Genomic DNA, 25,777 nt, shown 5'->3' on the forward strand with positions numbered 1-25,777 from the left:
AGAATTCACCTCGAAGACGTGGCTTGCATCGACGGTTCCGGCTCTGACTCGCCGTTGGGGCCGAGACCGGGGGCCGCCAAGTCCAGGTACCCCGGAATGCAAGTACCCCATAAGTCTATCTAGCAGCTGGGCGTCTTCCTGCACTCGTCTCCCGCTCTTCCTCGCTTCCATTGAGGCCATTGCAGCTCACTGTTTTACATTCCCTCGACTCTTTGCATTTTCCTGCTGCTACTTTTCCTTGCAACCGTCCTCGCCCGTCTCACCTTGAGGCTCCGCCCGGAGGAAAGTCAAGCTTATTCGATAGAGTTATACCTTGGCCCGAGTACTCGGTACCTCAACGCCTGCTGGACCCCGCCAGCCCACCGAAGCAGGCCGCTATGACGCTGTTTCTACCCCGCCAAAACGTCGCGGCCCCGCCGGGTCTGGGGAACCACCAACCAGGCCTTGATTCCCCCCTCGTCATCCGATCTTCCTCCCCTGTATTGCCTGAAAGAAGCCTCTCTCAACTCCTTGGCTCCTGGAGTCTGCAATATGTACAGTATGTAGCTTGGCGTCCGAGCCCCTTGCGCAACTCTGTACATGCATGGTGCTGCTCAGCATGGAATGTGTGCAACTTGCAAGCAACGACGCATCCGGACAGCCCAGTAACATAGCCTTGCAAGACAAGTGATGGTCGTGCGCCACACACCTGTTCATGGTGGCCGTGCCTGCAGCTTCCCGCAGCTTCGCATAGACTTCGCATAGACACCGTGGGCTGCGCCGAGGCGACTCGTCATCATGGTCAATTGCTCTATCCTGTACAGTACATGTAATGTCTGCAGGTCACGCGCACCTGTGCATCAAAGGACTCTCGGCAGCTCCCACTCGGCAAAACCGCCGTCATGCTGCGGGGCTCCAAAAGGCCCGAACAGCATGAATGTTTCTCCCCGCAATCGAAAGCAGGCCCACCTCCCCCCCGGGGTATGCACATGACACCACCCCTCTCAAGCACTCTCCAGCTGCGGAGGCGGCCTGACGGCCGGGTCCAGCTTCTCCACAATGCACGCCGTGCCGTAGGCCGCCGTCTGCGCGAAGCCGCCCATGTCGCCGGCGTCGAAGCGGAGGCAGATGATGGCGTTGCCGCCGCGGCGCTTGCACTCGTCGACGACGCGGCTGATGGAGTCGTTGCGGCACGAGTACAGCATCGACGTGAACCAGCGCAGCTCGCCGCCGGCAAAGCTCTTGATGACCATGCCCAGGCTGGCGGCAATGTTGCGCGAGCGCACGCTGATGCCGTACACGGCCCCGAGCACGCGCACGATGCGGTATCCGGGCAGGTCCATCATGGCTGCGTCCGGCTGTCTTAGCAGTGGAAAAACGACGGGTCTGGGACCAGGGCTGGCAAGACGTACTCGTCGTCACGACGCCCTCGGTCTCGGAGAAGCAGTGCAGGTCTGAGATTTGAGGCGGCACGTAGGCCACGTCTTCCGGCTCCTTGGCTTTGGATCCAAACGGCATGGTGAGCAGATGGGACGTCGACGTCGAGGAAGCGATTGCGTGCCTTGGCTGCGTGATGCAACGAATGCTCGCTCCAAACCAAAGGGTGCAACAAACGGCCTTTTATACTTTGGGATTTCGGCCTCGGCTGGCCCCAACGACTGGTCCTTGTCCATCAATCTCGGGCTCAGGGCTGAAGTGGTGGCCCGGCCTCGCCAATCAACGGCGGTCGTGTGCCGATCAGAGGGCGCCGCGTATTCGTCGTATTGCCGCATTTGATCCCCGAACGCATGTGGCCCTGAACGGGACGTGCTTTTGGGACGTGGACTCGACAGACGCTGTCAAAGGTGAGGTTCGTGTGTGTGCGTCATCGGCAACTGAGGCGGTCATCGGAAAAGGCAGGTGCAAACACACTCCTGCGAAGTTAGGTAGTAAGTAGGTAAGCAGGGGGATCCTCACAAACTGCACGCCTTTCTCTCTCCTTATTCCCACTACCTACTGTACAAACCGACGACAGAGATTTCTTCCGCTCGACGTCACGCCGCTGCCACGTCCGTCCCTCTCCGACTCCATTTCTCCTCTTCTTGCTTCGGTATGCTCTTCGGTATGCGTACAAAGCGAGGCGAATGCCGCTGATTCGCCTCTGCTTTGCCCCCCAGGAAGCCAGCCATGCACCCTGGCCGCCGAGGACCAATCCAGATATGGATGGAGATTTGCCAACCAGGAGCTGTCATCATCGAGGAACCGCCTCCCGGCACCCTGGCCAGAGGACCAATCCAGGTACGGATATGGATGGAAGGAACCGGCCGGATATTAGAAGAAATATGCATGGGGTAGAAAAAACGCGCAATTCACAAAAGGAAGGGTTTCCCATCAGGCCTCCCCTGCACCTCCACCGCATGGATAAGAAAGCAAAAAAAAAGCAAAAAAAGCAGACACTCAGCCCCAAGACCGTGTGCCCGCGTCGGCCACGATATGCGACATTCGAGGGCGGATGCGTTGTCCATGGCAAAGCCATACTCGGCTGCTCGTCCTGTTCGTTCAAGCATGTCCCATCAGCGCATTTATAACCGGCCCTCTTTGCCGCCACAGTCCTCACTCTCTCTCTCTCCTGCCAACGTTTTACCTCGACGGCGAGCCGTCCTTGTTCCGCCGTCCAGACAAGCTCCTGAACTCAAAACACATCCTCTGTCCTGTTCACGCCTAGGTCGACCCATTACTGCCGTCTCTCTCTTGGACATCCATCTCGCCCTCTGTCCATGAATCCATCCAGGGAACAAGACCGTGACGCGCACGACCTACGTACACGCACCTTTGCTCGTCCACGTTTATCTAGCCTTCCTTCCTGCTCATCCTTCATCTTTCCCGACATGCAAGACGCCGCAAATACGGGGGCCCAGTTCAATTCTTCCGTGGGGGGCTTCATGGGCCATGAGGCATCCACGGCACCGGGCCAGGGCCCGTCCCAGAGTCAAGACCTGTCTGTGTCTCGTTTGTTGCGTTACCCCTTCAAACCATGCTGACTTCCCCGTCCTTACCAGGCCCGTGGACGACGATATCTTCGACGCCGCCGCCCTCGCTCCTCTCGAGACCTCGCCCACACATCCGTCAACGGCCAGAGCCCAGGAAATCGTCGATTCTCTTAGCGTCTTCTTTCCTGACACCTCCGGTAGCGCCCACCATGGGGGATTGTCCATGTCGCCGCCACTGGCTTCCACAGATCCGCACTTGTACAACGGCCCGGCCGAACCGTGTCCCTGCGGATGCTCAGGGCATATGACCGTCCAATCCTACATGACCAGCTCACGGTCTAATCCGCTCTCGAACCACTCCAACTTCTCCAGCCTGGAGCTTCACATCCCCTGGCAGCAGCAGCCGGCGGCAGCTGTGCTCGGCTCACCCTCGGCCCATCACGCCTACAATTTGGGCGACCAATACACCGGCAGCCGCATCACGGAATATCTACTCGACGCCAACGATTATGGCCCTTTCCGTCTCCAATCAGTTTTCGGCGCCTCGGTAAGTCAGGCCGCAGATCTAAGGGGAGACCAACATCTACACGGGCATCTACAACAGCCATGCCAAGCCATGTATGCCGCACCCATGCCGGCGCCTTATACCCCGGCGTTTTTATTGAACGGATCAATGCCGGTTCATCGGCCTGGGCTTTCGAATCTTCCCGTCGCGCAGTACACAGGCCCCCTTGCCGCCTCGATTGCGGCGGCCGAACAGGCACATTATGCGAATAGGTCGAGCGTCGGCCGCCTACCGGTGTTGAGGGCCGCAGCCTTCAACTACTCCAATCAGCGGCTCCCAGTTGATGATGGTGATTTGGCCGACTTTACAATGCCGCGCCGTCTCACCGATACTATCAGCCAAGAGGTCTCTCTGCTCGGCAGTGACTTGCACATCCCGGACCTGGTCCGGCAATGTTTGAATCGAGGGCCATCGACGACCCCTTACGATTCATCAGAGACCAGCTCCTCGTACGTGTCGACTCACCCCTTGCACGCCTCTGAGTCGTCCTTTTGCACGGATGGGTCGGCCTGGCCGACATCTGAGATGATGAATGGACACAGCAGCTTTCAGAACCATCGTGTGTCGGCCCCCGGTGAGGATTTGCCCGGCCAGCCGCATCCTACCTCGCCCGTTTATAGTCAAAAAGGCAAGCGGAAAGGGTCACTGCATCCCGCGACTAAGTGGAACGCCAAGAATAGGAGAGCTGAGAAGAGCGTGTGTATCAGGTGCAAGTTGCAAGGTGTTTCTGTACGGTTTGTCCTCTCGTCTGCTCACTGTCGCCTAGTGCGTCAAGCGGGACAGGTCCCTCTCTTGGCTGTTACGCATGACTGAACTGTTAGCAGTGTGAGCCAGCGGCTGGAGCCGAGTGGTGTCAAAAGTGCAAGGACCGTGGCAAGGCATCGTCCTGCATCGTCTTCTCCTTCATGGGCCTGGTGAAAGCTGGCAGCACCCGGTTTACAGGTATGGCAACCGTTGCGTGTCTCTCTCTCTTCTCTTGTACCCTTTTCACTTCTCAGCTGCTGGTTAACTCCCCTCGCTCTCACCCTGGGGCGCTGTGAACTGATTCGGTACCCTCCAGAAAACCATAGTATCAGCCGCCCTCTACTAAACAACCAAGCTTGGCAAGCCATCACATTTGAACAGATAATGGGGTGTCTCGACGGGCTCGGCCTGTCTTGCTCTATCCTGGCGATTCGGGATGAGCAGCCCTTGTATGATCTGGACCTTGCCTCGTGTCGCAGGTTCTTCTCCGAGGTTAGCGAAGACCTATCTTCGCCTTACTCACTCGAGCGCTTCGTCCATGAACAGATGGAAAGAAGCGACTACAAGGATTGTATGTGGCCCAGAGTTCACGATCTGGACGACGCACTCGGCTTTCTGGCCAATTTCGACGACAAGCCTGCTCCGGTCACGTACAAGCTTGTCAACAGCGACAGTGAATGCTGTCTAGACGAGAACAGTCTGTTGTTGGCGCATTTCTTGTCACTAATATTCGGCCGGCAAATCGAGCACGCCGCCTTTGCCTGCCTCCACAAGCATCTGTCCAAGCCCCAGGGCATCGAGCCCCAGACCATGGAGCACTTTATAGAGCAGCTCTTGGCGCTACGCTGGCGCGTGGGCCTTGATCGCCGCCGCCACACCGGCTTGCACGTCCACGAGCCTCAGGCAGAGGTCGTAGAGCTTTCGTCCCGCATCGAAAGGGACACCAGCCTTTGCAAGAAACTCTACTTTTCCCTCTGCCACATACGCCAGAGGCTCGGCAGGAAGCATTCCGGTGTCGACGACCCGTCGTTCAGCGACAGGCAATACCGCGGCGTCACCAACACGCTCCCTCGAGAAGACAGCCCCGAGGCTTTTGATGATTGGATGCGCCAGGGAGAGGCGTTGATTGAGGAGGCGGGACCGCAGGAGCGGAATAGTTCTTAGTTGGGGACAATTACTCATGGCATGGCGTCGTCAGGGAAGGTTTTTGGACGTCTTTGGGAAGACACGTTACGATGATGATGTGGTGGTGTGGCGCTGACGACCTCCTACATGGCGAAGTCTGACACGTTTATTCCATTCGTATTGTACTTTGATTAGATTGTGCTGGATTTGCGTGTGGCAATCACGGTGGAAATCACGGATCACGATGTCATGATCGATTCCTTATATTGAGAAGAGATTAAGGTCCACCGCCGTAAATGAGGCAAAGCGTCGCAATAGGCGCCGCGAAACAAGCATTGGACGGGAACAAGCGTCTCTGATATTTCACTTTTTTGTTCCTGAAGCCGTGCGCTTTGGAATGTGCCAAAAAGTTAACCCTGCGTTAAGAGAAAAGCAGCAAAAAAGAAAGAGCATTTCGCCAACCATCCCAACGACCGTTATCGCAACTGATAATCTTGCAGCCTTGTCTCTTCTCCACAACCTTTGGTCATCGCGACGCAGCACCAAGAAAAGTACACCAAGAAAAGGGGGGAGAGGAGGACTGAGCCAAAACACACAAACAGAGGCGCACCAGGATCCACGAGTCCCAGCCCTGTGCGGCGACTGCGCCGCTTCCCATCCGCAAACAAGACACTTTTGCCTTGGTCCCTTGCCGGGACTTTTGTTCCTGTCCCCCCCCCCTTTCCTTCAAGCTACCCGCCATATCGTGTCATGCGGCCATCCAGGGTCTGCCTCGAATCAAGCTGCCGCCTCCTTCTCCAGTGTCCTGACTGTGCCAGCGAGGTCAGAGATGGAGGCCTGGGGGTTCTTGCCCTGATAGTCAGCGATGGCGGCCTTGATGGCGTCTTCGGCGAGCATGGAGCAGTGTACTGTGTGGCGCATTTCATTAGCCTTGGAAGCGGATGCATAACAAAGCCAGGGACCACGTACGTTTGACTGGAGGCAGGCAGAGTTCCTTTGAAATGTCGACGTTGCGGATCTTGGAGGCGTCCTCGACTGTGAAGAGGAAGAGAGATTTAGCATAAGGATATAAAAGCCGTACGCATGTGGTGAGGAAAGAAGTCAGGCTCACGTCGCATGCCCTTTACCAGCGTCGTCAGATAGCTGGAGCTAGCAATAGCCGAGCCGCAGCCAAACGTCTTGAACTTTGCGTCGGTGATGGTGCCCGTCTTCTCGTCCACCTTGATCTGCAGCTTCATGACGTCGCCGCAGGCGGGGGCGCCGACGAGCCCAGTGCCGACCGAGGGGTCCGACTTGTCCATGGAGCCAGGATTCCGCGGGCGGCTGTAATGGTCGATGAGTGCCGGGGATGTTAGCTTTGGCCGGATTACATGGACTGCCGTGCGAGGTCGAAAGGGAATGGAAGCAGGGAAGGCATATCTTTGTCGTGGTAGAAGCGCCGGGCGGGCACGCGCGACGCCATAGCCGCCACCATGGGCGACGGCATGGCGCGGATGGAGCGGAAGGGCGCTCGCAACGGGAGCATGGTGGAAGCGGCTGTGATGGTGGTGATGGTGATTGATGTGTCGTCGGGTAACAGATGGCACGGGGGCCGGTTCGATGGTTGGTGGCGGATGGCGCGGGCAGGTGTTGGGAATGGATGGGCGGCGGGATGCGCAAAGACGTTGGGTTGGGAAAAAGGGAGGGGATGAGATGGAAGTGTAGGAAAGACGGTTGATGATGGTGACTCGGACAAACCAACGGGATTCCGGCTGGCGGGAGATTGATAAAGAAATGATGGCAAAACGGCACGCTCACGTGATGCAGAAAGTGGCAGGCCTGTCTCGACCCCACTGCACGAAGCGCGTCATATCGTGTGACTGACACTGTACTAGCGCACTTCGCTTGGTGCGGGAATACAGTGTGTTGACGGTGGCGAGTCACGGACACGGAGTTTATCTAATCTCTGGCATCAATATGCAGCATCATCGATTTGCTGCTGCTTGCCTTACTGGTAGCTTAGTCATGCAACAGGTACCGACCTATCTACTCCCTAATCCGCTGCGGCATGGTGGCTTGGCCTCGTACTTACGACCCGTCAGCCGAACGATGCACCCTTTTTCCCACTGTCAGCAAGGGTAGGTACTCGGTACTTAGCTAACTAGAGCGTCGCAGTCGAGAGGGGGCGGAGTTTTGTACACGTACGTGAAACGAGGTGCCTGATGAAGCAAGCACCGACAGTATGTACAAAGTACTTTGCACAGACGAATTTCTTGCCCGTCTTCAGCAAACCAATGAATGTCACAGCGGCCCTGTGGTCAATCAAGGTATCGTCAAGCTAGGTACACTCAGAGTATCCATCTCCTAGGACACTACGAATAAAAAGAGGCACCGGCTTACCGCAGCCGTCCTAATTGGTACCTTGGAAATCCTTTGCTGGTCAGAGGTACTCGATACCTGTCCTTAGCCGTGCGGTACTGCACGACGCCCTGCAACGCCCGGACCTACCTTCCCCTATCAGCTCGGACCCTGATTGAGTCGTGACCTCCCTCTTCCCTCTCGCCTCGTCCACCAGCATCGCCAACTTGAGCCACACAGTCTTTACTCCCCACGACAAGGAGCACCAAATCGGCAGCATGCACGCCTCCTGATAGCCTGCTCTGACCCCCGTCTCCGCTTCACCTTGCTTCCCGCCACCATGGAGCCGTCATCATCGTCCGCCGACGCCCGGCGCCCGTCCCACGATTCCCTCTCCTCTGTCTCGACGACGAGCCTCGTCTTCGACCGGCTGCACGAAGAGACGGAAAAGGCCCCCGCCATGAGAAAGACGGGCAACGGCGGCAGGGCCCCTCGCCTCGGCCACCCGCACAAGCTGGAAGAAGGCGGCGCCGACGATGACTCCTTTGACGAAACGGGCCCCTTTCTGGGACAGTCTGGCGGACCCCCCGAGCGGAAACCCATGGATCGCGGCCTACGTCGCGTCCTCATTATTGCCGGCGGCATCGTTGCTGGTGCCTGGCTCGTCGCCCTCGTCCTCTTCCTCGCCTCCGGCTCCTACAAACACACCAGCGATGCCGACCACAACCCCGACGCCGACACCCGCGGCTCTGGCAAGACAATCACCATGGACCAGATCCACAGCGGCTTCTGGGTCCCCAAGTCGCAAACAATCAGCTGGATTGCCGACCCCGGCGGCCAGGACGGCCTCCTTCTCGAGCAGGGCGCCACCGGCAAGGACTACCTCGTCGTCGAGGACGTTCGGTCCAACCAAGGCGACAACTCTTCGGCCGTCCGCGATGCCCACGCAGACACCCTCGCAGGGTCTCGCACGCTCATGAAGAGTGCATATTTTGAGTACAAGGGCAAGCCGCACCTGCCCGACTGGCTCAAGCCAAGTCCCGACTTGAAAAGGGTCCTCCTCGCCGTCGACCGCGAAAAGAACTGGCGCCACTCCTTCACGGCCATCTACTTCATTCTCGACGTCGCCTCCGGGAGCGTCGAGCCGCTCTTCCCAGCCAACGACAAGGCCAGGGTACAGCTCGCCACCTGGAACCCCACAAGCGACGCCATCTCCTTCACCATGGACAACAATCTGTACCTCAGGATCCTCGCCGGCGATGGCAAAGCATTCCAAATCACCACCGACGGCGGCCCTGACTGTTTCTACGGTGTCCCTGACTGGGTCTACGAAGAGGAGATCTTCGGCGGCCGCACCGCCACCTGGTGGTCTGAAAACAGCAAGTACATTGCCTTTTTGCGCACAAACGAGACTCGCGTAAAGGAATTCCCCGTCGAGTACCACCTCTCGCGCCCCAGCGACACTGAGCCGCCCGAGGGCGAAGAAGCCTATCCCGAGGTCCGCCAGATCAAGTATCCCAAGCCCGGCTCCCCCAACCCCGTCGTCGACCTCCAGTTATTCGACGTCGTCCACCAGGACGTCTTCTCTGTCGACATCGCCGACGACTTTGCTGACGACAACCGCATCATCAACAACGTCCTCTGGGCCGGCAACCAGCTTCTAGTCAAGCAGACGAACCGCGTCGGCGATCATCTCAAGGTCGTCCTGGTCGACGTGGCTGATCGTTCGGCAAAGACTGTCAACGACGTCAACGTGGCCGAGATTGACGGCGGCTGGCATGAGATCTCCCACAAGATGACCTACATCCCCGCCGACCCGGCCAAGGGCCGACAGCACGACGGATACGTCGACACCGTCATCCACGACGACTTTGAGCACTTGGCCTACTTCACCCCTCTCAACAGCTCCAAGCCGCTCATGCTCACGTCCGGCAGTTGGGAGGTCGAGGATGCGCCGTCGGCCGTCGACCTCGACAATAACCTCGTCTACTTTGTCGCCACGCGTGAGTCGTCGATCCAGCGTCACGTCTACTCGGTCAAGCTCGACGGCTCCGACCTCAAACCCCTGACCGACACCTCGTCCGAGGGCTACTACGCCGCCTCCTTTTCCGAGGGCGCTGGCTTCGCCCTGCTCTCGTACCGGGGACCTGGAATCCCGTACCAAAAGGTCATCTCGACGCCCTCGACGCCCGCCCACTACGACCGCACCGTCGAGGACAATGCCGAGCTGGCGGAGCACGCCAGGAAGCACGAACTGCCCGTCGTCAAGTACGGCACCCTCGACCTCGGCGGCGGCGTCAGCGTCAACTACAAGGAGCGCCGGCCCCCGCACTTCAACCCCAGCAAGAAGCACCCCGTGCTCTTCCAGCAGTACTCGGGCCCCAACTCGCAGTCGGTCACCAAGCGCTTCGGCGTCGACTTCCAGTCGTATGTCGCCGGCGCCCTCGGCTACGTCGTCGTCACCGTCGACCCCCGCGGCACCGGCTTTCTCGGCCGCAAGCACCGCGTCGCCGTTCGGTCGCAGCTCGGCTTCCTCGAGGCGCAGGACCACATTGCCGCCGCGCGCCACTTTGCCTCGCTCGACTACGTCGATGCTGCCCGCCTCGCCATCTGGGGCTGGTCCTACGGCGGCTTCGCCACGCTCAAGACGCTCGAGCAGGACGCCGGGCGTACCTTTTCATACGGCATGGCCGTCGCGCCCGTCACCGACTGGCGCTTCTACGACAGCATCTACACGGAGCGCTACATGCGCCTCCCGGCCGACAACGCCGCCGGCTACGACGCGTCGACGGTGGCCAACGCGTCGGCCCTCGGTCAGAACACGCGCTTCCTGCTCATGCACGGCACCGCCGACGACAACGTGCACTTCCAGAACTCGCTGCACCTGCTCGACGCTCTCGACGTCGCCGGCGTCGAAAACTACGACGTCCACGTGTTTCCCGACAGCGACCACAGCATCATGTTTCACAGCGCGAACCGCATCGTCTACGACAGTGAGTCTTTCCTCGCCCGCCTCTTGTTCCCTCCCCTGTCTTGCCCCTCCCAAGGACGAGAGCGCATGCAGCCGATTGCTGACACGTGCGCCCCCAGAACTCAACAACTGGCTCATCAACGCCTTCAACGGCGAGTGGCTCAAGATCAAGGACCCTAAGCCACACACCAGCCGTCTGCGCAGGTGGCTCGCGGCCCTGGCTCCGGCGACGGTCCGCAGGATATGATTTGGCGCAGGCTGTAGCGTGGGTTTGGAGGCTCCGACGGCGTTTTTGGCGTCTTTTCTTCCTGGATACAACATCTAAGCGGTTCTCGTGGTAGCACGTAGCATACCTCTTTTGTGTGTGTAATGAACAAGTAGTCTACGTACAGCTTGGGCGAAAGTTCACGATAGCAGAGTCGGGAGCATCAAGTGACACCTTTTATAACTATGAAACCAGCAAGCGCAGTCACCATCGTACAGCGTACAGCAAAGCGGCGCCTCTCCACACCTCGCGGCCTCGACAAAAGTAGCAATAGCCGCCTTCCCGTCTAACCCGCAATGCCTCCACCCCCGAAATCGCGCAACCGGCCGCCGCGCCCAGACCGCGAGATGCCTCACCGCAGGCCGTGCCGTTGCCATCAAGAGCAAATCGCCAACTCAGCAAGTCCACCTTGAGAACCGCTCCAGCACATTTTCCTTTCTTAATTTACATCATCGCAAGAGAAGAATTCAAGTGCATAGAGTCATGAGCTAAAACGAGATTGCCGAATCGTCCGTCCATGAAGACGAGGTGGGGGTCCTCCGTGCCGACTTTCCCACTTCATATCGTGAACCGTCGTCAGGAACTCGGGCCAGGGTGCCAGAAACAGGTAACCAGGCCCACACGGGGGCTTGCACCTAGTAACCGTATCCGGTGGGTTGCGGTGCGAAGCCGTTGGTCTGGCCGTAAGGGGCGGGGGACATGCCTCCGCCGCCCATGCCGCCACCGGGTCCGGCAGTAATCATGAGCCGAGACCCACCAAGAATGGGCCGGTCATCCTCCGTCTTCTCCTGCTCCTTCTCCTTGGCCTTTCGGGCTTCGTTGTCGGCCTTGAGAATGGTGAGCTCCTTGGTCTGCTGCGCCAGCATGTTGACCATGTAGGGCATGGTGAAGTCCGTGAGGCCGTGACGCCAGGACAGTTCCAAGACGAGATCCGGACGAATGAGGTCATTGCAGGCGTACAGCATGCCCGTGAAGCACTCGCGGTGGCCAATGTCGACGAACTATAGCATGGCTTAGCATGTCTTCACGACACAGTCCCAAAGGGGATGTGGCGACGAGAAAACTTACGTATCGAACGAGATCCTCAACAATGTCGGTCTTACCCGACGTGGCCGCAGTCTCGATGGCGTCCTTGAAGAGCTTGTCCTGCTTGGACAGCGAAATCGACTTCTCCCACCGCTTGTTCTGGCGGTAGATGTTTGCAGCAATCTGGCGGAAGAAGATGAGATCGTGCTTCTCCAGACGGCTAGCCAACCCGACCGCGTCGTAGTTGTCGTGGTTCTGCACCGAGTCACGCAGCGTCTTGTAGTCTTCCTCCTCGATGAGCAGGTCGTTGACGGCCTCGTTGACTATGCGCTTGTTCTGCGACTGCACATTGAGAAGGAATGGCTTGATGAGCGGCAGACTGTCGTTCTTCTGGAACATCTTGACGACGCGGTTAACATCGACGCGGGGCGCCAGAGAAGCGAGGAGATCCGTGAGCAACGACGGGTGCTGCTCGACGTAGAACTTGATGGCGCGATAGTAGATTTCCAGGTTGGCCACCTTGACCACAATGTCCTTGAACTGCTGATGCTCCCACGAGTTCTCGGGCCTCTCGATGACGGCAAGGGCGGCATTGTCAAACTCGTCGTAGTGGCAGTAGCAGAAGACCAGTTCGGGCCACAGGTTGGCTTCCTCGCATGCGCGGATCATCTTGGGCATATTCATCCGCGACCAAAACAGTTTGATGTGCTCCATCAGTCGCTCTGGGTGGTACTTGGAGAGAGCAATGCCCAACTCGGTGAACATGCCCATGTGGGCGCGCTCGAGGCCGAGGCCCTGCTCGAGTAGGTTGATGAGCTCATCAAAGTAGCCGTTTCGCTCGTACTCCTTGACCAGCGTCTGCAGCTGCTCCGCGTCGACAATCAAATTCAGGCCGCAAATTTGGGCCAGGCGGAACTCCTTCTTGGCCACGCACGCCTCATGCACCTGCTTCCAGACTTTGATGTTGTTTGCCTTCCGTGCGCAGTCGACGGCAGCCTGGTAGTCCTCGAGATGCACAAGCGTAGTGGCAAGCTTGGCCCAGTTGGAGATGCTGGTGTAGAAAATCTTGGATGCCTCGAAGAAGCCCTCCTCGTAAGCCTTGTCGCCAGACTCCTCAATGTTGGCGACGTTGGTGGCTCGCAGGAAGTCTTCGAGCTCGGGTAGCTGATCCAGGCGAGCGTAACAAAAGGCCAGGGCGGTGTCGACTGCCGGCTCCCGCATGGTCTTGCGAGCCATGCGCAGGTACTTGACAAGCTCCTCGTTCTTGCCCGCATGGGTGGCAATCTCAATCACCTCTTCGTAGTTCTTGGGATCGTCGGCCTTGATATACGATTCGATGGCATCCGGAACGCGGAGACCGTCGAGCTGCGCCTTGGCCACCTTGCTCCAGACCTCGGGAATGTCAACCTCCTCGGCGTACGCTTGAGAGCGATCGATGCTAACGACGTGCTCGACAAGGACATTGACCGCCGCCGACTTGTTGTCGGCCTTTTTGTAGATCTCAAAGGCCTCCTCGAAAAGGCCGACCTCGATGCAGGACGTGGCGATATCGTCGGCGTTGTAGGCATCAAGCTTGTGGATGTAGTCCATCACACGAGCCTTGTCGGCCTTGGCTGCCGTGAACATGAGCAGGTTCTGCAGGTTCTGGTTGTCGCTAAAAGGAGATGGCTCCAAGACGATCTTCTCAAGGAGCTCAATAAGGTCCATGGGCAAGTCGTTCTCAAGGAAGCAGGCGACGGCAACAGAAACCTTGGCAGGATCGGTGGACTCGGGGACCGCGGTGGAGATGACCTGGTCCACGACAGAGCGGCGGTGGATGTTGTTCTCGCTGAGGGCGAAGCGCCAAAGCTCCGCGTCGGCTCGCTCCAGCAGATAGCGAGCCTGAGCTCGGTACATTGAGTTTTCGTTGGTAATATTGACGAGTTCCAGGTCGTTTTGGCCCTTGGAGTATGCAATGTACGCCAGGTTGGGGTCGCGCTTCTCGCAGTACTTGCCGACCGTCAAGGTGTCATACTGATCGTTCTCCTTGAGGAACTTCTCGGGGTTGTTGTTCGAGTCGATGTAGATCTTGGCAAGCGCATTGTACACGGCCTGCTGCTGGTTTCCAGACTGCAGCGTGGCCTCCAGGAATGGCAGCAGTAGCTTGAGGCGGTTGCGCGACTCGACCTCCGAGACCAGCTCGTCAATGCTGATCTGCTGCGCGTTGACGGTACTGAGCAACTGCTTTATGATGCTCTCTTCGCAGTCGACGTCGAGCAAACCGCCAACGACCGCGGGCGTCCTGGAGGGGTTGACACGCTGGACGTAGGCCTCGACAGCCTGGAACTGCTGGTTCTGGTAGAGGTAGAGGATCAAGTCGTGGACAAAGTTAAAACGGTCGCACACGATGATAAGCGGCAGCTGCTCGGGCAACTTGGCCTCCTTGAGGAAATTCTTGACCTTTTCGGGGTTGTAGCTGTTGCTGTCCCGGCAGATGCGCTCGACCTCGTTAAGCTGGTTCGACTTGGTGGCAGCCTCAATGTACTTGAAGTGCACGTCGGGGTCTTCGGAAAGATTGACGATGCTGCCGAGATAGTAAAAAAGTCCCTCGGCGGTCTTGTACTTCTCAAAGAGATCAATCAGCCGAACAGGGCCAAGAAGCTCCGAGTATTTTGTCGCAATGTTGACGACTGCCTGTAGATTCTGGCGAATATTGTGCTTCATCATGGCGTCGAGGCAGTCGAGGGACTGCTCCACGGACAGCTTGCCAAAGAAGTTGGTAAACCACTCTGGGTTGAAGTTGGGGCTGCCCGTAATGTTGATGACGACCCGTTTGATGGCCTCGGGATCCTCGTAAAGCTCCAAGGCCTTCTGGAAAAGGCCAGCCTGCTCACAGAGCTGGGCGATCCGAGGCCGGTCGTAGTGCGTGAACATGTCATTTCCGAGAATGGCCTCGGCCACCTGAGGCGCTTGCATCAGGTTCATCTCGAGGAGGCGCGTCTGGAGGCGTGCATGCTCCGGCTTGTTCTCCTTGAGTGCCTCAAGCAGGAACGCGGTCGCCGGCTGAATCATGCCCTGTGACTGGAAGATGTCGCAGACACGCTCAAAGTCAACGAGCGGGCCCTGCTCGCTGTTGGCCAAGGCTGATGCGAAGTCGGAGCCTTTCTCCGGGTTGGTCCGGATGATGTGCTGCAGAAGCTGAATGTAGTCGGGCTGGTACCCGGTCTGGGCGGCGTACGGGAGAATCTTGTCAAACTGGCCAGTCTCGGCGAGGCCCGCGACGACCTTGTGAGGCACGTTGGCCTTCAGGTAGATGGTTAGGGCCATGTTGACGTCGTACGGCCGCACCATGTCGCCGAGCTGCTCCGAGCAATCCAACTTGCCCTCCTTGAGCCACTTTTCCAGCAGGTGCTTTCGATTCTGCTGGAGGACGGGCTGGGCGAGCTCGATGGTCTCCTGCTGGTTCAGCGCGCCTTTGTCGAGGAGCATGCCAAAGTACTGCAGGGTGAAGGCCATCTGACCCGGCTGCGCAGGCAGTCTCTTGAACTTTTCAATCGTCTCCCCAGTTCGGAGGAAGCCCCGGGGAGAGTTGGCGGCAATCTTGGCGGCCTCCATGTAGTTTCCAGAGTTGAACAGCTGGTCAAACTGCTTCGCGTAGAGGTTGTCTGCACCAGGGAGTCCAGCTCTCGATGCCAGCTTGATGGCAATCTCGGTATTCGCAGGGTTCTCGAGAAGGTAGGGGATAATGGTGGTGTCGTCGACGGTGACGAAGAGCACCTGACCCTTTCGGTTGATACCCACGAGGCCAGACGAGTCGTCATCGGCGCAGCTGGTAAAAATGGTCTCGCTCGAGATGCGGTTCATGTAGATGGAGGAGCCGGACTCGAGGTCGTAGAGGTGAATGAAACCGTACTTTGTCACCATGAAGATGACGCCGTACTTTTGGGAGATTTGCAGAGCCACGGGGAAGTCGTTGGTGGCTTCAGGGGGGAAGAAGATGTCGACGGCCTTTTTGGGGAAGACAGGGTTGGACTCGGGGTGGTCGACCTCAACAATGTGCAGCTTAGCGCCCGTGGCGGACCTGACGGCGAAGCTGAAGAGCTTGGTGTCCTGCGGAGCGCCTTCCAGCCTCAGGGAGCCAAAGCCAGCGGCGTGACCCTCGATGGCCTGACTAATGCCACGATCCTTGGAGTACAGCTGCATGGCTCCGACGACGCGGCCGCCCTGGGAGGAGATGCCCACCACCACCATCCACTTGCCGTCCTCGTTGGCGCGGTAGTTGATGATCTGGCAGCCCTGTAGTTTGAGGTCAGTAGGGCTCGTTTGCAGGGAGGGGAGGCCTGTTGCAAGAGCAACGAACATTCAGATTGGCGTTGCGCTCGAAGACCTTGGTGGGCGCGTCCTGGGCCGGGTCGTAAACGTCCCAGTGGTAGACGCTGCTGGTGGTGACCAGGCCGAGGGTGGACTCGCTGATCCACTTCCAGAACTGGACGTCCTCATTCATTGTGCACGACTTGAGCTTCTTCTTCTGCTCGAGGTCGAAGATTTGCAGGGTTCGAGACTGGGCCTTGAGGGCAATGACGAGGCGGTTCCAGTGCATGATGGCGCTGTCGGCCTTGATTGGCCGTCGCGTGACGTTGTTGCCATTTTTGAGCTCGACGATGACAACTTCGGGTTGGGCCGCCTCGCTCTTCTTTTCTCGGATGCAAATGTACGAGTCGGACTCGAGTGTCTGCAAAGCCAGGTCAGATTTGTGATGCCAGTGACGGCGGAAGCAAAGGTCGTCGACTTACGCAAGAGTTGAAGCCGATGGATTGCGTATCGACTCCGACGTTGGCGAGCTGCACCAGCTCCTGAAACTTGATGGGTAGAGGCGCCATGGCGCCGAGATTCCGTCTGCTATGTCAGGAATGACCGAGCGGCTGACGAAATGGTTTGCTGGCCCTGCGGATCGGCGCGAGCAAGGGCGGCGTATCAGCCGAGGCCGGCAGCCGACGATACCAGATCTAGGCTCTTGAACGACGACGCGTGGAAAGGTTGGCGGGAAGCTCCCATGCGCGAGGCGGCAGTGGCGGAAACTACCGGCGCGACCCAGGCGGGGGCAAGAAGAGGAAGCAAAACGAGATGGCTGTTGAACAGGGCGGAGGAGAAGAAATTGGCGCTGATGGCAAGCAAACGGCGTGGTGGGGAGGAGGGAAAAATGGGAGTTTGTGTGTGAGGTGCGGTTTGGGTAAAAGGAGAAGAATGAGATCAACGCGGCAGGCCTCCTTTCAGGCTACCTGTTCCCTTGCGGAATAGCTGCGTGCGAGGAGAGCTTGCCTTGCACCAATCGGCACAGGGATGAAAGAAGTTCCGAGGCTCTGCATCAGTGTCGCTGTACAGTGCTCATACGGTACGTGCAGGTGGCGTCCAGGTGCATGGGCGGGTATATGCCAGGATGTTTTCGCACAGTACCTAATAACGCCTGAGCTGGCGCGCTGAGTGTACCGTAAAAAGTATGGTTACCCGTCGAGCAATCAATCAGAGCTCACCAGCTTCACGACGCATCCACAGTAGACATGCAAGAAACCATTTCCGAGTGACATGTGCATAAAGTCAAGATACAGACAGGCAGCTTCAACGTATGCCCATGCATTCATACATCTTTAACCTGTCTCGGGTGATCCAAGACGTCCAAGTTAACCGCTAATCTGCGTCAGTGAACTACCAGCGGTCGCAAACAATGAGCCAAGACTTTCGCGGCTTGGTTGAACAGGGGCTCGAGGCCGCGTTTCGGTACCTTTATGCTTCGTTGAATAGACATTGTGCAATGGCTGGTAATGGGAAAGTGAATAAGAATACAAGACCAGGGAGCAAGCGTATCAATAGAAACAGTCGAAACTTGGCATGTCGGGGAATTTCGCGGTACCCAAAGACCTCAATATTTTCCTTGCGTCAAGGTGATGGATGCAAAGGGCGGTTGAGCTCCAGCAGTCGAATGCGAGTCGTCTGGTCCTCGCTACTATTCGGTACATGAAATAGGAGCTGTAAACAGCGAGATACAGGACAGACGCCAAAACCGCAGAGAGCACCTTGAACGACTGCTGTCTTCGCCTATGTGAATGTCGCATCGACCCCAGGCAAGGCGCCTCTCGTGAACTCGGACACGGTGTTTCATCCCGTCGGTCCAGGCTTGCGTTTGCTCGGCTGTCGCGTAAATAAACGCACCAGAGCTCGTCCCAGTCTCAGCCGAATAGCATGAGACCGACTCTTCCATTGATTCCAGCAGAGATAAAAGGTGCGAGCATCATCTCGACAGCCATCGCCTCGCATTCGGGAGAAGCAATCCACAATGGGAGCCAGCCCATGTGTGTCTGATTGCGGCGAGTTGTGCTCCGTTCCAGTTCCGCTGGAAACAGCGTGGCGAAGATGCAAATCCTCTATTCGTGGAGACGAATAACGACGGCTTTCGAGATGTCAAACTTCCAAGTCGTCATGCGACAGAACGTCTTTATAGCAGGCAGGCCGCAGGCCGCAACGGGCTGGAAAGCGGTAGAGGTCCTCGTCATTCTGCGGTTGACGGCGGGGCGCTAACCGCCCGGAAGGGACATGGACACGGGGCGAAACTTGCAAGGCCGAGACACTCAGGGTCCAAGTGTCGAATGCCTTGGTGAGATGGTTTGGCCAGGCAATTCCCCCATCAAAGGAAGGCAATATGCCGCTCGTTGGTTGTGGCATCGGCGTCAGGAAAAGTGGTCTCGTTCGATGTGGTGCGTGACCGCCGCCTCGTCCCCTTGGAAAGCTTCGCAGACGGGACAAGTCACCGTGCCCTGGCTCCCAGTTCCGTGGTCATCATGAGGCGAGCTCTGCAAGCCGTTGTCCACAACGGGCATGAAGTCGGCCAAGGTCCTCTCCGGCGGCTCATCTGGATACCCACCGAGGCCATCTAGGAGACGAATGTCTCTGCAGAGAGGCCTCGAGCTGCTCGCGGGCACATTGCCAGTCCCAACACCCACCGCCGCCGCCACCGCCTCAGCTGCTTCCGTGCCAGCCTCGCCGCTCATGCGCTGCACTCTGCCAACCATCCCCCCGCGGAGCCGCACCTTGATCCCGCGGGGGTGGTTCCCGCGCGTGAGCACGCTCTGAACGGTCCCGGGCGTTTGGCGGCCGCTCGGCTGGTCCTCCTTGAGCACGATGAAGACACCGGCGCCTGGCACGACTTGCTGGGCCGTGGGGACCGTGCCGGCGGCCTGCTGGGGGGTTGCCGGCGAGCTTGTGTGCTTGCCGGGGGCATCGCGTTGCTGGCGGTTGCGTGGTCTGTTCATAGCAGACTTCAGGCAAAGGACAGACGGACGAACGAAAAGGCGTGAAGAATGTATTCAAGGCGTGGTAGCTGTTGATGAGCCGGGACAAGCACTGGTTGAAGGCATGAGATGTGGAGCCGGCTCGTTCCAGCGAGGCTGGAGCGTGGTAATTTACTAATTAATACTGCGACCAATCCAAGCCTCAAGCACTAGCGACAGCCTGTGGATTCCTCCTCACCTCTTTGGCCTGTACAGCGAATACCCTATACCCAGCTGGACAATTTCTTGATTTTTCGCGTTCGCCATTCAAGTTACTAGCTCGCGGAATACTTGAGACTTAAGAAATAAGCTCGGAGACCTTTAAGTCTGTATTAGTCGGCGTGCTGTGCGAGGCAGTTTCTGCCTTCATGTAACACATGTTGACAATTTAGTTAACTAAACTACAGCCTGGATCAAACGCCAACCCTAGACTGCCCTTCAATTTACAACATCACCAAGATCGCAGCTATTGCGCCCCCTCACAATCCTTGGCCTCCTTCACCCTAATATCTTTCCACCCCATTCCCCAGGAAACAACAAACATGCACAACGACGTAGCAATGACGACGTAGAAGACGGCATCCACCCCTTTGGAGTAGGACATGAGAACGCCGGTAACATCTCCCCCCTCAGCCACCGCCCTCAAGCCCGTGGCTCCCGCATCGACTATGACCTGGGCGTCCATGGCCGGCACGCGGTCCGTGAGCTCGTTCTTGAGCGTGTTGTTGAAGATGGAGTTGGCGACAGCGATGAATATCGCCCCGCCAAAGGTCTGGCAAAAGACCAGCGTGGCTGTAGCGATGGCGATGAAATCCGGGGCCGTGTTGGCCTGGATGGCGATCAGGGCGATCTGCATGCCGAGGCCCCGGCCGACTCCGACGATGGTTTGGTAGACCACCCACTTGGCCGTCTCGGTTTCCGGCGAGAAGGTGGTCATGAGCCCGTAACCGATTGCTAGGATGGCGGCGCTCACGATGGAGAAGGGCAGGTAATAGCCGACTTTTTGAGCTGGCGCAGAGTGACCCGTGTTAGTATAGACTCACACCAACGCCAGGTTGTGTACTGGGTCAAGGCCCCTCCAACCAAGGGTCCGGCCGCCAGGCCCATCTGACAGCCTCCCATCGACATGCCCATCAAGGCCGGCCGCCTTCCGAGCGGCGCAGCGGCGACAATGATTGTCATGGCGCCGTTTTGCAGGCCGGCGCTTCCGAGGCCGGCGATGGCGCGGCCGACAATGAACATGGTGGACGACGTAGCGAGGCCGCACACGAGGGATCCAAGAAGGAATAGCAGCAGGAAGCCAAGAAAAGTCCACTGGATATTATCGACTCAATCAGCTCTTGATGCCGCGATGCGCGACTCGCACGAAAGCGACTGACTTTGGTATTGAAGTAGGTATAGAATTTCCCAGAGAGTGGCTGGAGCGCAGCGCTGACGGGGGCAGCCAGTCAGTACGAGGCAGACAGGTGGGCAGCCGCGGCTCGAGTTACCTGGCGAGATTGTACGCACTTCCATACCACCCAACGTCTGGTAAGGAGTGGAAGTAGGTCGTGATCTCCGGTATCGCCTGACGACGCGGGATCAGCAGGTTGTTGACAGCGCCGTCGAGAAAGGAGGCTCATCTACCGTCACAATGACCGACATGTCAAGCAAAACAAGAAAACAAGCCATTGTTATGGACATGATCATGCCGACGAGCTTCCAGCCGGTGACATATCCCAGCAGCTCCTCGTTCTTGGGGCCATTCTCCGCGGCGCCCTGCTCTGGCTTCGGGTCCTCGACGTACGGAGGCGGGAATTCCCGCAGCGTGAGGTCCGGCACACTACCGAAGCCCTCTTGGTTGAAGCGCATATGAAAATGAACATGACCTTTGAGGGCTTCATCGTCATCCAGGGACACAAACGCCATCGGCAAGGCTATCGTGCCAGATGGCTTGTCGTGCTGGTGGATCGGGGCATGAGCTGACAAGACGGATTCATGGTCGCCGCGATGCTAAACGACAACGATGGACCGCTATAAATGGAGACCCATATAGGCGCATCGCTACGGAGGTGGTCCGACACCCCGAGCGTCAGAGTCCTTCCTGTCATCCTTCGTGCCGGGGTTGCGAGGCGGCGCGGCGCGGCACACCACAACTCCACCAACGGACGGATCGAAGGATCGCTGACCAGAGTCCCGGACGCTTGCGGACGCGCCCGCAAAGTCTCGGGCCTTCGCGTGGCGAGCATCACTCGCTTGCTGTTCCTCTCTCGCGCCTAACCACCAGCGACTTTTATCGTGAGTCCTTAGAGTTCCCCAGGGCCAAAAATGTCCGTCATCCAGGTCAGGTCGCCCAAATCAAACGACAGCGCCTCCATCATGGCCGGATTCTCAGCCATCATCCTAGACTGCACGGCCGCAACGCTCCTTGTGTCGCTGTTGGGAGTAGCCAAGCTGGCGCCCAGAAAGTGGGAGATGGCTGGCTCCCACAAATTCATCGTGTGACGCAGGATCCTGGGGGTTTTGGACATCGGCACCGCATTTTTATCTTCGCTTTCGGGGTAATAAATTTCAATGGCCTCGGTAAACACGTCGATGAGCCTGCTTTGTAGCGTCGAGAGGTCGACTCCATTTCGCAGTATCTCCTTGTCCCAGGCCGGATCATCCAAGACGAGGAGCTTGTACAAGGCGGACATGGTCTGGGGCCAGATGACATAGAACGAGAAGGGCATTGCCGGGATTTGGGATACAGGCATAGCAAAGAAGGTATTTAACCATGACGTGGCAGCCCTGGCACACGCGTACAGGCTGCTGGTGCGCATCGCGAGCGGAATCACCTGGTCGGTGAAGATGCCGACTGAGTGAACCTGCACCTCGGCATGGTGTATGTGCATCTGCACCATGTCTGTCTGCGGGTCAGCGAACTCAAGGCCTCTCGGAAGGGTCCAGGAGAGGCACATGTAGACGCACCATGCGAGTGCAGGCTCGCGGGGAGGCCTTGGCGTAGGTCGTTGAGGCGCGAGAGCAGCCCCGCCTTGAATATGTACGTTGGGCCATCACGGTAGTCGCCGTTTCCTTCGCGCAGGAGGAGCTTTTGCGCCTCTTCACTAACGAGCTGGATTCTCACCAGGGCAACCAGGATTTCATCCCGTGGGTGTTCTCTTTCGCGTTCCAAAACGTCCAGGCAGTCGTCCATGTACGAGTTCCAGCCGAATGTCTCCATCTTTCCCATAAAGGCAGTCATTCTGCGCAGCAACGGTGGTCAGCATGAGAACCGCAGACTGGCCGTGGCCATGGTGGGACCTACAACGAACTGCTGTACCAGAACCCGAGCACGGCTCTCCGCTCTTCCATGGTCCTTAGCTTGGATGGTGGACGAGGGCCGGAGATGCAGACCTTGAGCTGCACGGTATGACGCTGCTCGTCGTTGGGTGCTCTGTTTAAGCCCATGTCGTAGATGATTGTGATGGCAAGTTGAGAAAACATGATGATCCAAGGCTTCACCTTGAGCCCCGTGTTTGTGTTTGCCCTAGGGAACGTTGAGAAGGACCGGACTACGCAGGCAGGCCAAGGCAAGGAGCTTCGACTTACCAGGCCAGGATGGCCAGCAGTCCCAACAGGTAGTCCATATTGACTTGATAGTCGAGAACGAGATTCCGGGCGATGTATTCGCGGATCTTGTCTCTCAGCATGAGAACTTGAGAGGTTGACAGGGACGTGAGGTTCATGATGCACATCCACAGGAAAGGGCGCTCGCTGCGAAGTCGCTTGGCAGTGAGCTCCGGCGGGATGTGAAGAAAGGGAAAGTGGACGAGCCAATCTCGGAATTTGGCCAGGTAGATTTCTGCTTCTTCCGGGGTCGGCTCCGGATGGGCGCGGGGGCCGTTGGTGGCCAAGTGGGCATCCGGGCCAAGGGCCGAGGCCATATTGGGCAAGCTCTCGGCCTGGGACGGCGGCTTGTCGGCGGCGGCGGCGGCGGCGAGGGAGTCGAGGCGGCTGGGCAACGACTGTGGAGACGGCGACGACACGGAGTCGTTGTCCACGGCGGGCTGCTGGGAGGCCTGCAACATGGACACGAGGTCTTCGAGTTTCTCCTCGAGCTGGGCAGCCCTAGAGGGCGTTGAGCGTTTCGACGTGCGCTTGCGCGAGGCGGCAATCTGCTGACACTGCTTGCCAAGGCGGTGGCACCTCTCACAGTCGGCCCCATGGGGCCTCAAGATGCATCTGCACTTGGCACGGGAGCAGTTGGTACAAGAGCGGCCGTAGCCAGCCGGCACTCCAGCTATGGTGCCGGCTCCCGAAGTGCTGGCCATGGTGCATAAAGCCGTAGGAGAATGACGCCAACTCCGGTTATGACGAGATGGACTGCGAGAGTCAGGAACTGGGGCTTGGAGAAGCAGAGGGCCGCGGCCTCATTCATGCACGGTGACGACGACTTGTATGTAGGCCGGGGTTCGCATGGCTCGGGGCTTGCGTAAATGCCGCCTGAGATCCCGGACGCCTCGGCCACGCCCTCAGGCAATCAAGGTTCGCCCAGCATTCCGCAAACATGGCACGGCCAATGTGAGAAAGCTCCGCGGCGCAGAGAATGAAACAGGCAAGGCGGAGGCGGTGGGAGGCGGTGGGAGGTGGTCGGCTGGAGGCGTGCTTCGTAAGAAGACACCGAATCCGCTCAAACCCTCCGCTCCGGGCCGTTGGCAAGCAAGCCCCCCTTGGGCCGAGACTCCGGGCCCAATCTAAACTCTCGCAAGTGATACCCCAAACGTCGTTGGTTCACGGCGAGCAACTCCGAGGCCTCGCCGCAATCACACAACCCCCCCACGCAGCATGGCATCTCGCAGCGTCGCCAAGGTGCTCCCCCGGTTTCTGCTGCCTCGGCTGAGTTGGGGCCTGCCGCTGCCTCCCGGACCGGCGCGATCTTTGGCAGCGGCGGCCTTGACGAGAGCTCCATTGATTGCGCCTTACAATGGCCGCCCGACGACGACGAGGCCGTGTTTCGTGTCTACTGGCGGCCCCGTGCTCAATCGAGCCTTCCACGCGACCGCGTCGCCATTACGCGACCACCATTTCGACACGCTCAAGTTTGTGCGGAGGTTGCAGAGCGAAGGCTTCACCGAGGAGCAATCCGCCGCCATGATGAAGGTGCTTAACGATGTCATTGAGGAAAGGTGAGGACAACAGCCAAGCCCCGCAGGGTTGGTTGTGCAGTCAGGCTAAGTCAAGGCTGCAGCATCCAAAACTTGACGCGCACCATGGTCCTCCGCGAAGACGCGGCCAAGGCCACCTACACGCAAAAGGTCGACTTTGCCAAGCTGCGCTCCGAGCTCCTCTCGGCCGACAGCACCGAGTCAAACACGACGCGCAGCGCGCATGAGCGGTTGACCAACGACATTGCCAAGCTGAGCAGCCGGCTGCGCGACGAGATTGGGCGGACGCAGGCCAGCGTGCGGTTGGATCTGAACCTCGAAAAGGGCCGCATCCGCGAGGAGGCCGTCGGGCAGGAGCTCAAGATCAAGGAGACGGAGACGAAGATTGAGCAGGAGGTGGCGGCGCTGCGCGAGAAGCTGGAGCAGGTCAAGTTCCAGACGCTGCAGTGGCTCATGGGCGTCTGCACGGGCTTTGCCGCGCTGTTGCTGGGCGCCTGGAGACTGCTCATGTGACGGGCCTGGACGTCTACGCCCTGGTGCTGTCGGCGCACGAACAAGACAACCGAGGGCGGCCTTGGAGCGTACGAGGCATTCGATTACACGACAGGGCGAATGGTACATGATATATCCCATGGTCACGGGCAGCATTTCGAGGAGTTCCACGAGTCAGGCTCGAGTCGAATCAATTGCCGACGGAGCTGTGCAACACGTCTCGTTGGACAGACTGGTGGAATGACGGCCGCCGGCGAGTGGAATGCTCGCTCGGGTTTCAAGCCGTCGGGAGGAGCATCTGCAAATGTGCGGAGACGGGCACTGACTGGCCCTTGGATCCTCGCCGTGCTGGGGCTTGTTATGTCTGCGTGTGCTTGGCGGATGAGTAGACAGTGAGCGGTCGTTTTGACTCGCCGCAAGAAGCCCCGTTTGGGGATTCCCCGCCGCCGCCCCCTTCCCTTCTGGGCCAAGGCCTGCCCCGCGTGACCGTGTCTGCAGCGGACGTGGTACTGCGTGGTGCCCAAGGTCGTGCAAGAGTCCGTGAGCGCCTTGCACTTGTTTCCTCTCGACTGACTACCTTAGTTGCCTCGAGGTCAGAAATGCCGCCGCGAGCTCCAGCCAGCCAAAGAGTGCATGTCACTTGCCCCGAGCATTCGGCGCATCGGTACCTGCTTGACCCCGCGCTTTTCGTTTTGGGAAACCCCGCCTTATTACGAGGGGCAAGGGCCGGAGCCCCAAAGCCCTCCCGGTATTTGGGCCCTGCTAAAAGTGGAGACCTACTACCAGTTAGCGGCCTTTCATTACCCGGCAGCACCTCATGCCGTCTACCTTATAAACTCGCCTCGGTTCTGCTTAAGCAGACAAGCCATTTCTGCCC

General features: G+C 58.5%; 8 protein-coding genes across 8 annotated transcripts; 3 read left to right on the forward strand and 5 right to left on the reverse strand.

Moving 5' to 3' along the window:
* Positions 1-983: 983 nt before the first annotated feature.
* HRG_05992 (putative heavy-metal-binding domain-containing protein) lies at positions 984-1,497 on the reverse strand (the record flags this gene model as incomplete). The annotated part of the gene is made up of 2 exons (XM_044864463.1): positions 984-1,327; positions 1,392-1,497. The coding sequence occupies 2 exons, from the start codon at positions 1,495-1,497 to the stop codon at positions 984-986; spliced, it is 450 nt and encodes a 149-aa protein (XP_044720995.1).
* Positions 1,498-4,641: 3,144 nt separating this feature from the next.
* Positions 4,642-5,421, forward strand: HRG_05993 (uncharacterized protein; the record flags this gene model as incomplete). The annotated part of the gene is made up of 1 exon (XM_044864464.1): positions 4,642-5,421. One exon carries the CDS (start codon positions 4,642-4,644, stop codon positions 5,419-5,421), a length of 780 nt encoding a protein of 259 aa, XP_044720996.1.
* Positions 5,422-6,159: 738 nt separating this feature from the next.
* HRG_05994 (iron-sulfur cluster assembly protein 1) lies at positions 6,160-6,907 on the reverse strand (the record flags this gene model as incomplete). Its single annotated transcript, XM_044864465.1, has 4 exons — positions 6,160-6,290; positions 6,352-6,417; positions 6,494-6,705; positions 6,753-6,907. The coding sequence occupies 4 exons, from the start codon at positions 6,905-6,907 to the stop codon at positions 6,160-6,162; spliced, it is 564 nt and encodes a 187-aa protein (XP_044720997.1).
* A 1,152-nt stretch (positions 6,908-8,059) lies between these two features.
* HRG_05995 (prolyl oligopeptidase family domain-containing protein) lies at positions 8,060-10,937 on the forward strand (the record flags this gene model as incomplete). Its single annotated transcript, XM_044864466.1, has 2 exons — positions 8,060-10,712; positions 10,810-10,937. 2 exons carry the CDS (start codon positions 8,060-8,062, stop codon positions 10,935-10,937), a joined length of 2,781 nt encoding a protein of 926 aa, XP_044720998.1.
* Positions 10,938-11,590: 653 nt separating this feature from the next.
* On the reverse strand, positions 11,591-16,840 carry HRG_05996 (clathrin and VPS domain-containing protein; the record flags this gene model as incomplete). The annotated part of the gene is made up of 4 exons (XM_044864467.1): positions 11,591-11,956; positions 12,024-16,256; positions 16,321-16,692; positions 16,754-16,840. The coding sequence occupies 4 exons, from the start codon at positions 16,838-16,840 to the stop codon at positions 11,591-11,593; spliced, it is 5,058 nt and encodes a 1,685-aa protein (XP_044720999.1).
* A 1,842-nt stretch (positions 16,841-18,682) lies between these two features.
* Positions 18,683-21,190, reverse strand: HRG_05997 (major facilitator superfamily domain-containing protein; the record flags this gene model as incomplete). Its single annotated transcript, XM_044864468.1, has 6 exons — positions 18,683-19,256; positions 19,825-20,290; positions 20,332-20,596; positions 20,662-20,713; positions 20,773-20,849; positions 20,909-21,190. 6 exons carry the CDS (start codon positions 21,188-21,190, stop codon positions 18,683-18,685), a joined length of 1,716 nt encoding a protein of 571 aa, XP_044721000.1.
* A 377-nt stretch (positions 21,191-21,567) lies between these two features.
* Positions 21,568-23,574, reverse strand: HRG_05998 (RNase P, subunit Pop3; the record flags this gene model as incomplete). The annotated part of the gene is made up of 5 exons (XM_044864469.1): positions 21,568-22,166; positions 22,232-22,506; positions 22,569-22,790; positions 22,853-23,371; positions 23,450-23,574. The coding sequence occupies 5 exons, from the start codon at positions 23,572-23,574 to the stop codon at positions 21,568-21,570; spliced, it is 1,740 nt and encodes a 579-aa protein (XP_044721001.1).
* A 514-nt stretch (positions 23,575-24,088) lies between these two features.
* Positions 24,089-24,921, forward strand: HRG_05999 (uncharacterized protein; the record flags this gene model as incomplete). The annotated part of the gene is made up of 2 exons (XM_044864470.1): positions 24,089-24,429; positions 24,492-24,921. 2 exons carry the CDS (start codon positions 24,089-24,091, stop codon positions 24,919-24,921), a joined length of 771 nt encoding a protein of 256 aa, XP_044721002.1.
* Between the last annotated feature and the right edge of the window lie 856 nt (positions 24,922-25,777).

This window comes from Hirsutella rhossiliensis (genome assembly GCF_020360975.1).
Source record: "Hirsutella rhossiliensis strain HR02 chromosome Unknown scaffold00005, whole genome shotgun sequence".
Classification (NCBI taxonomy): Eukaryota; Fungi; Ascomycota; class Sordariomycetes; order Hypocreales; family Ophiocordycipitaceae; genus Hirsutella; species Hirsutella rhossiliensis.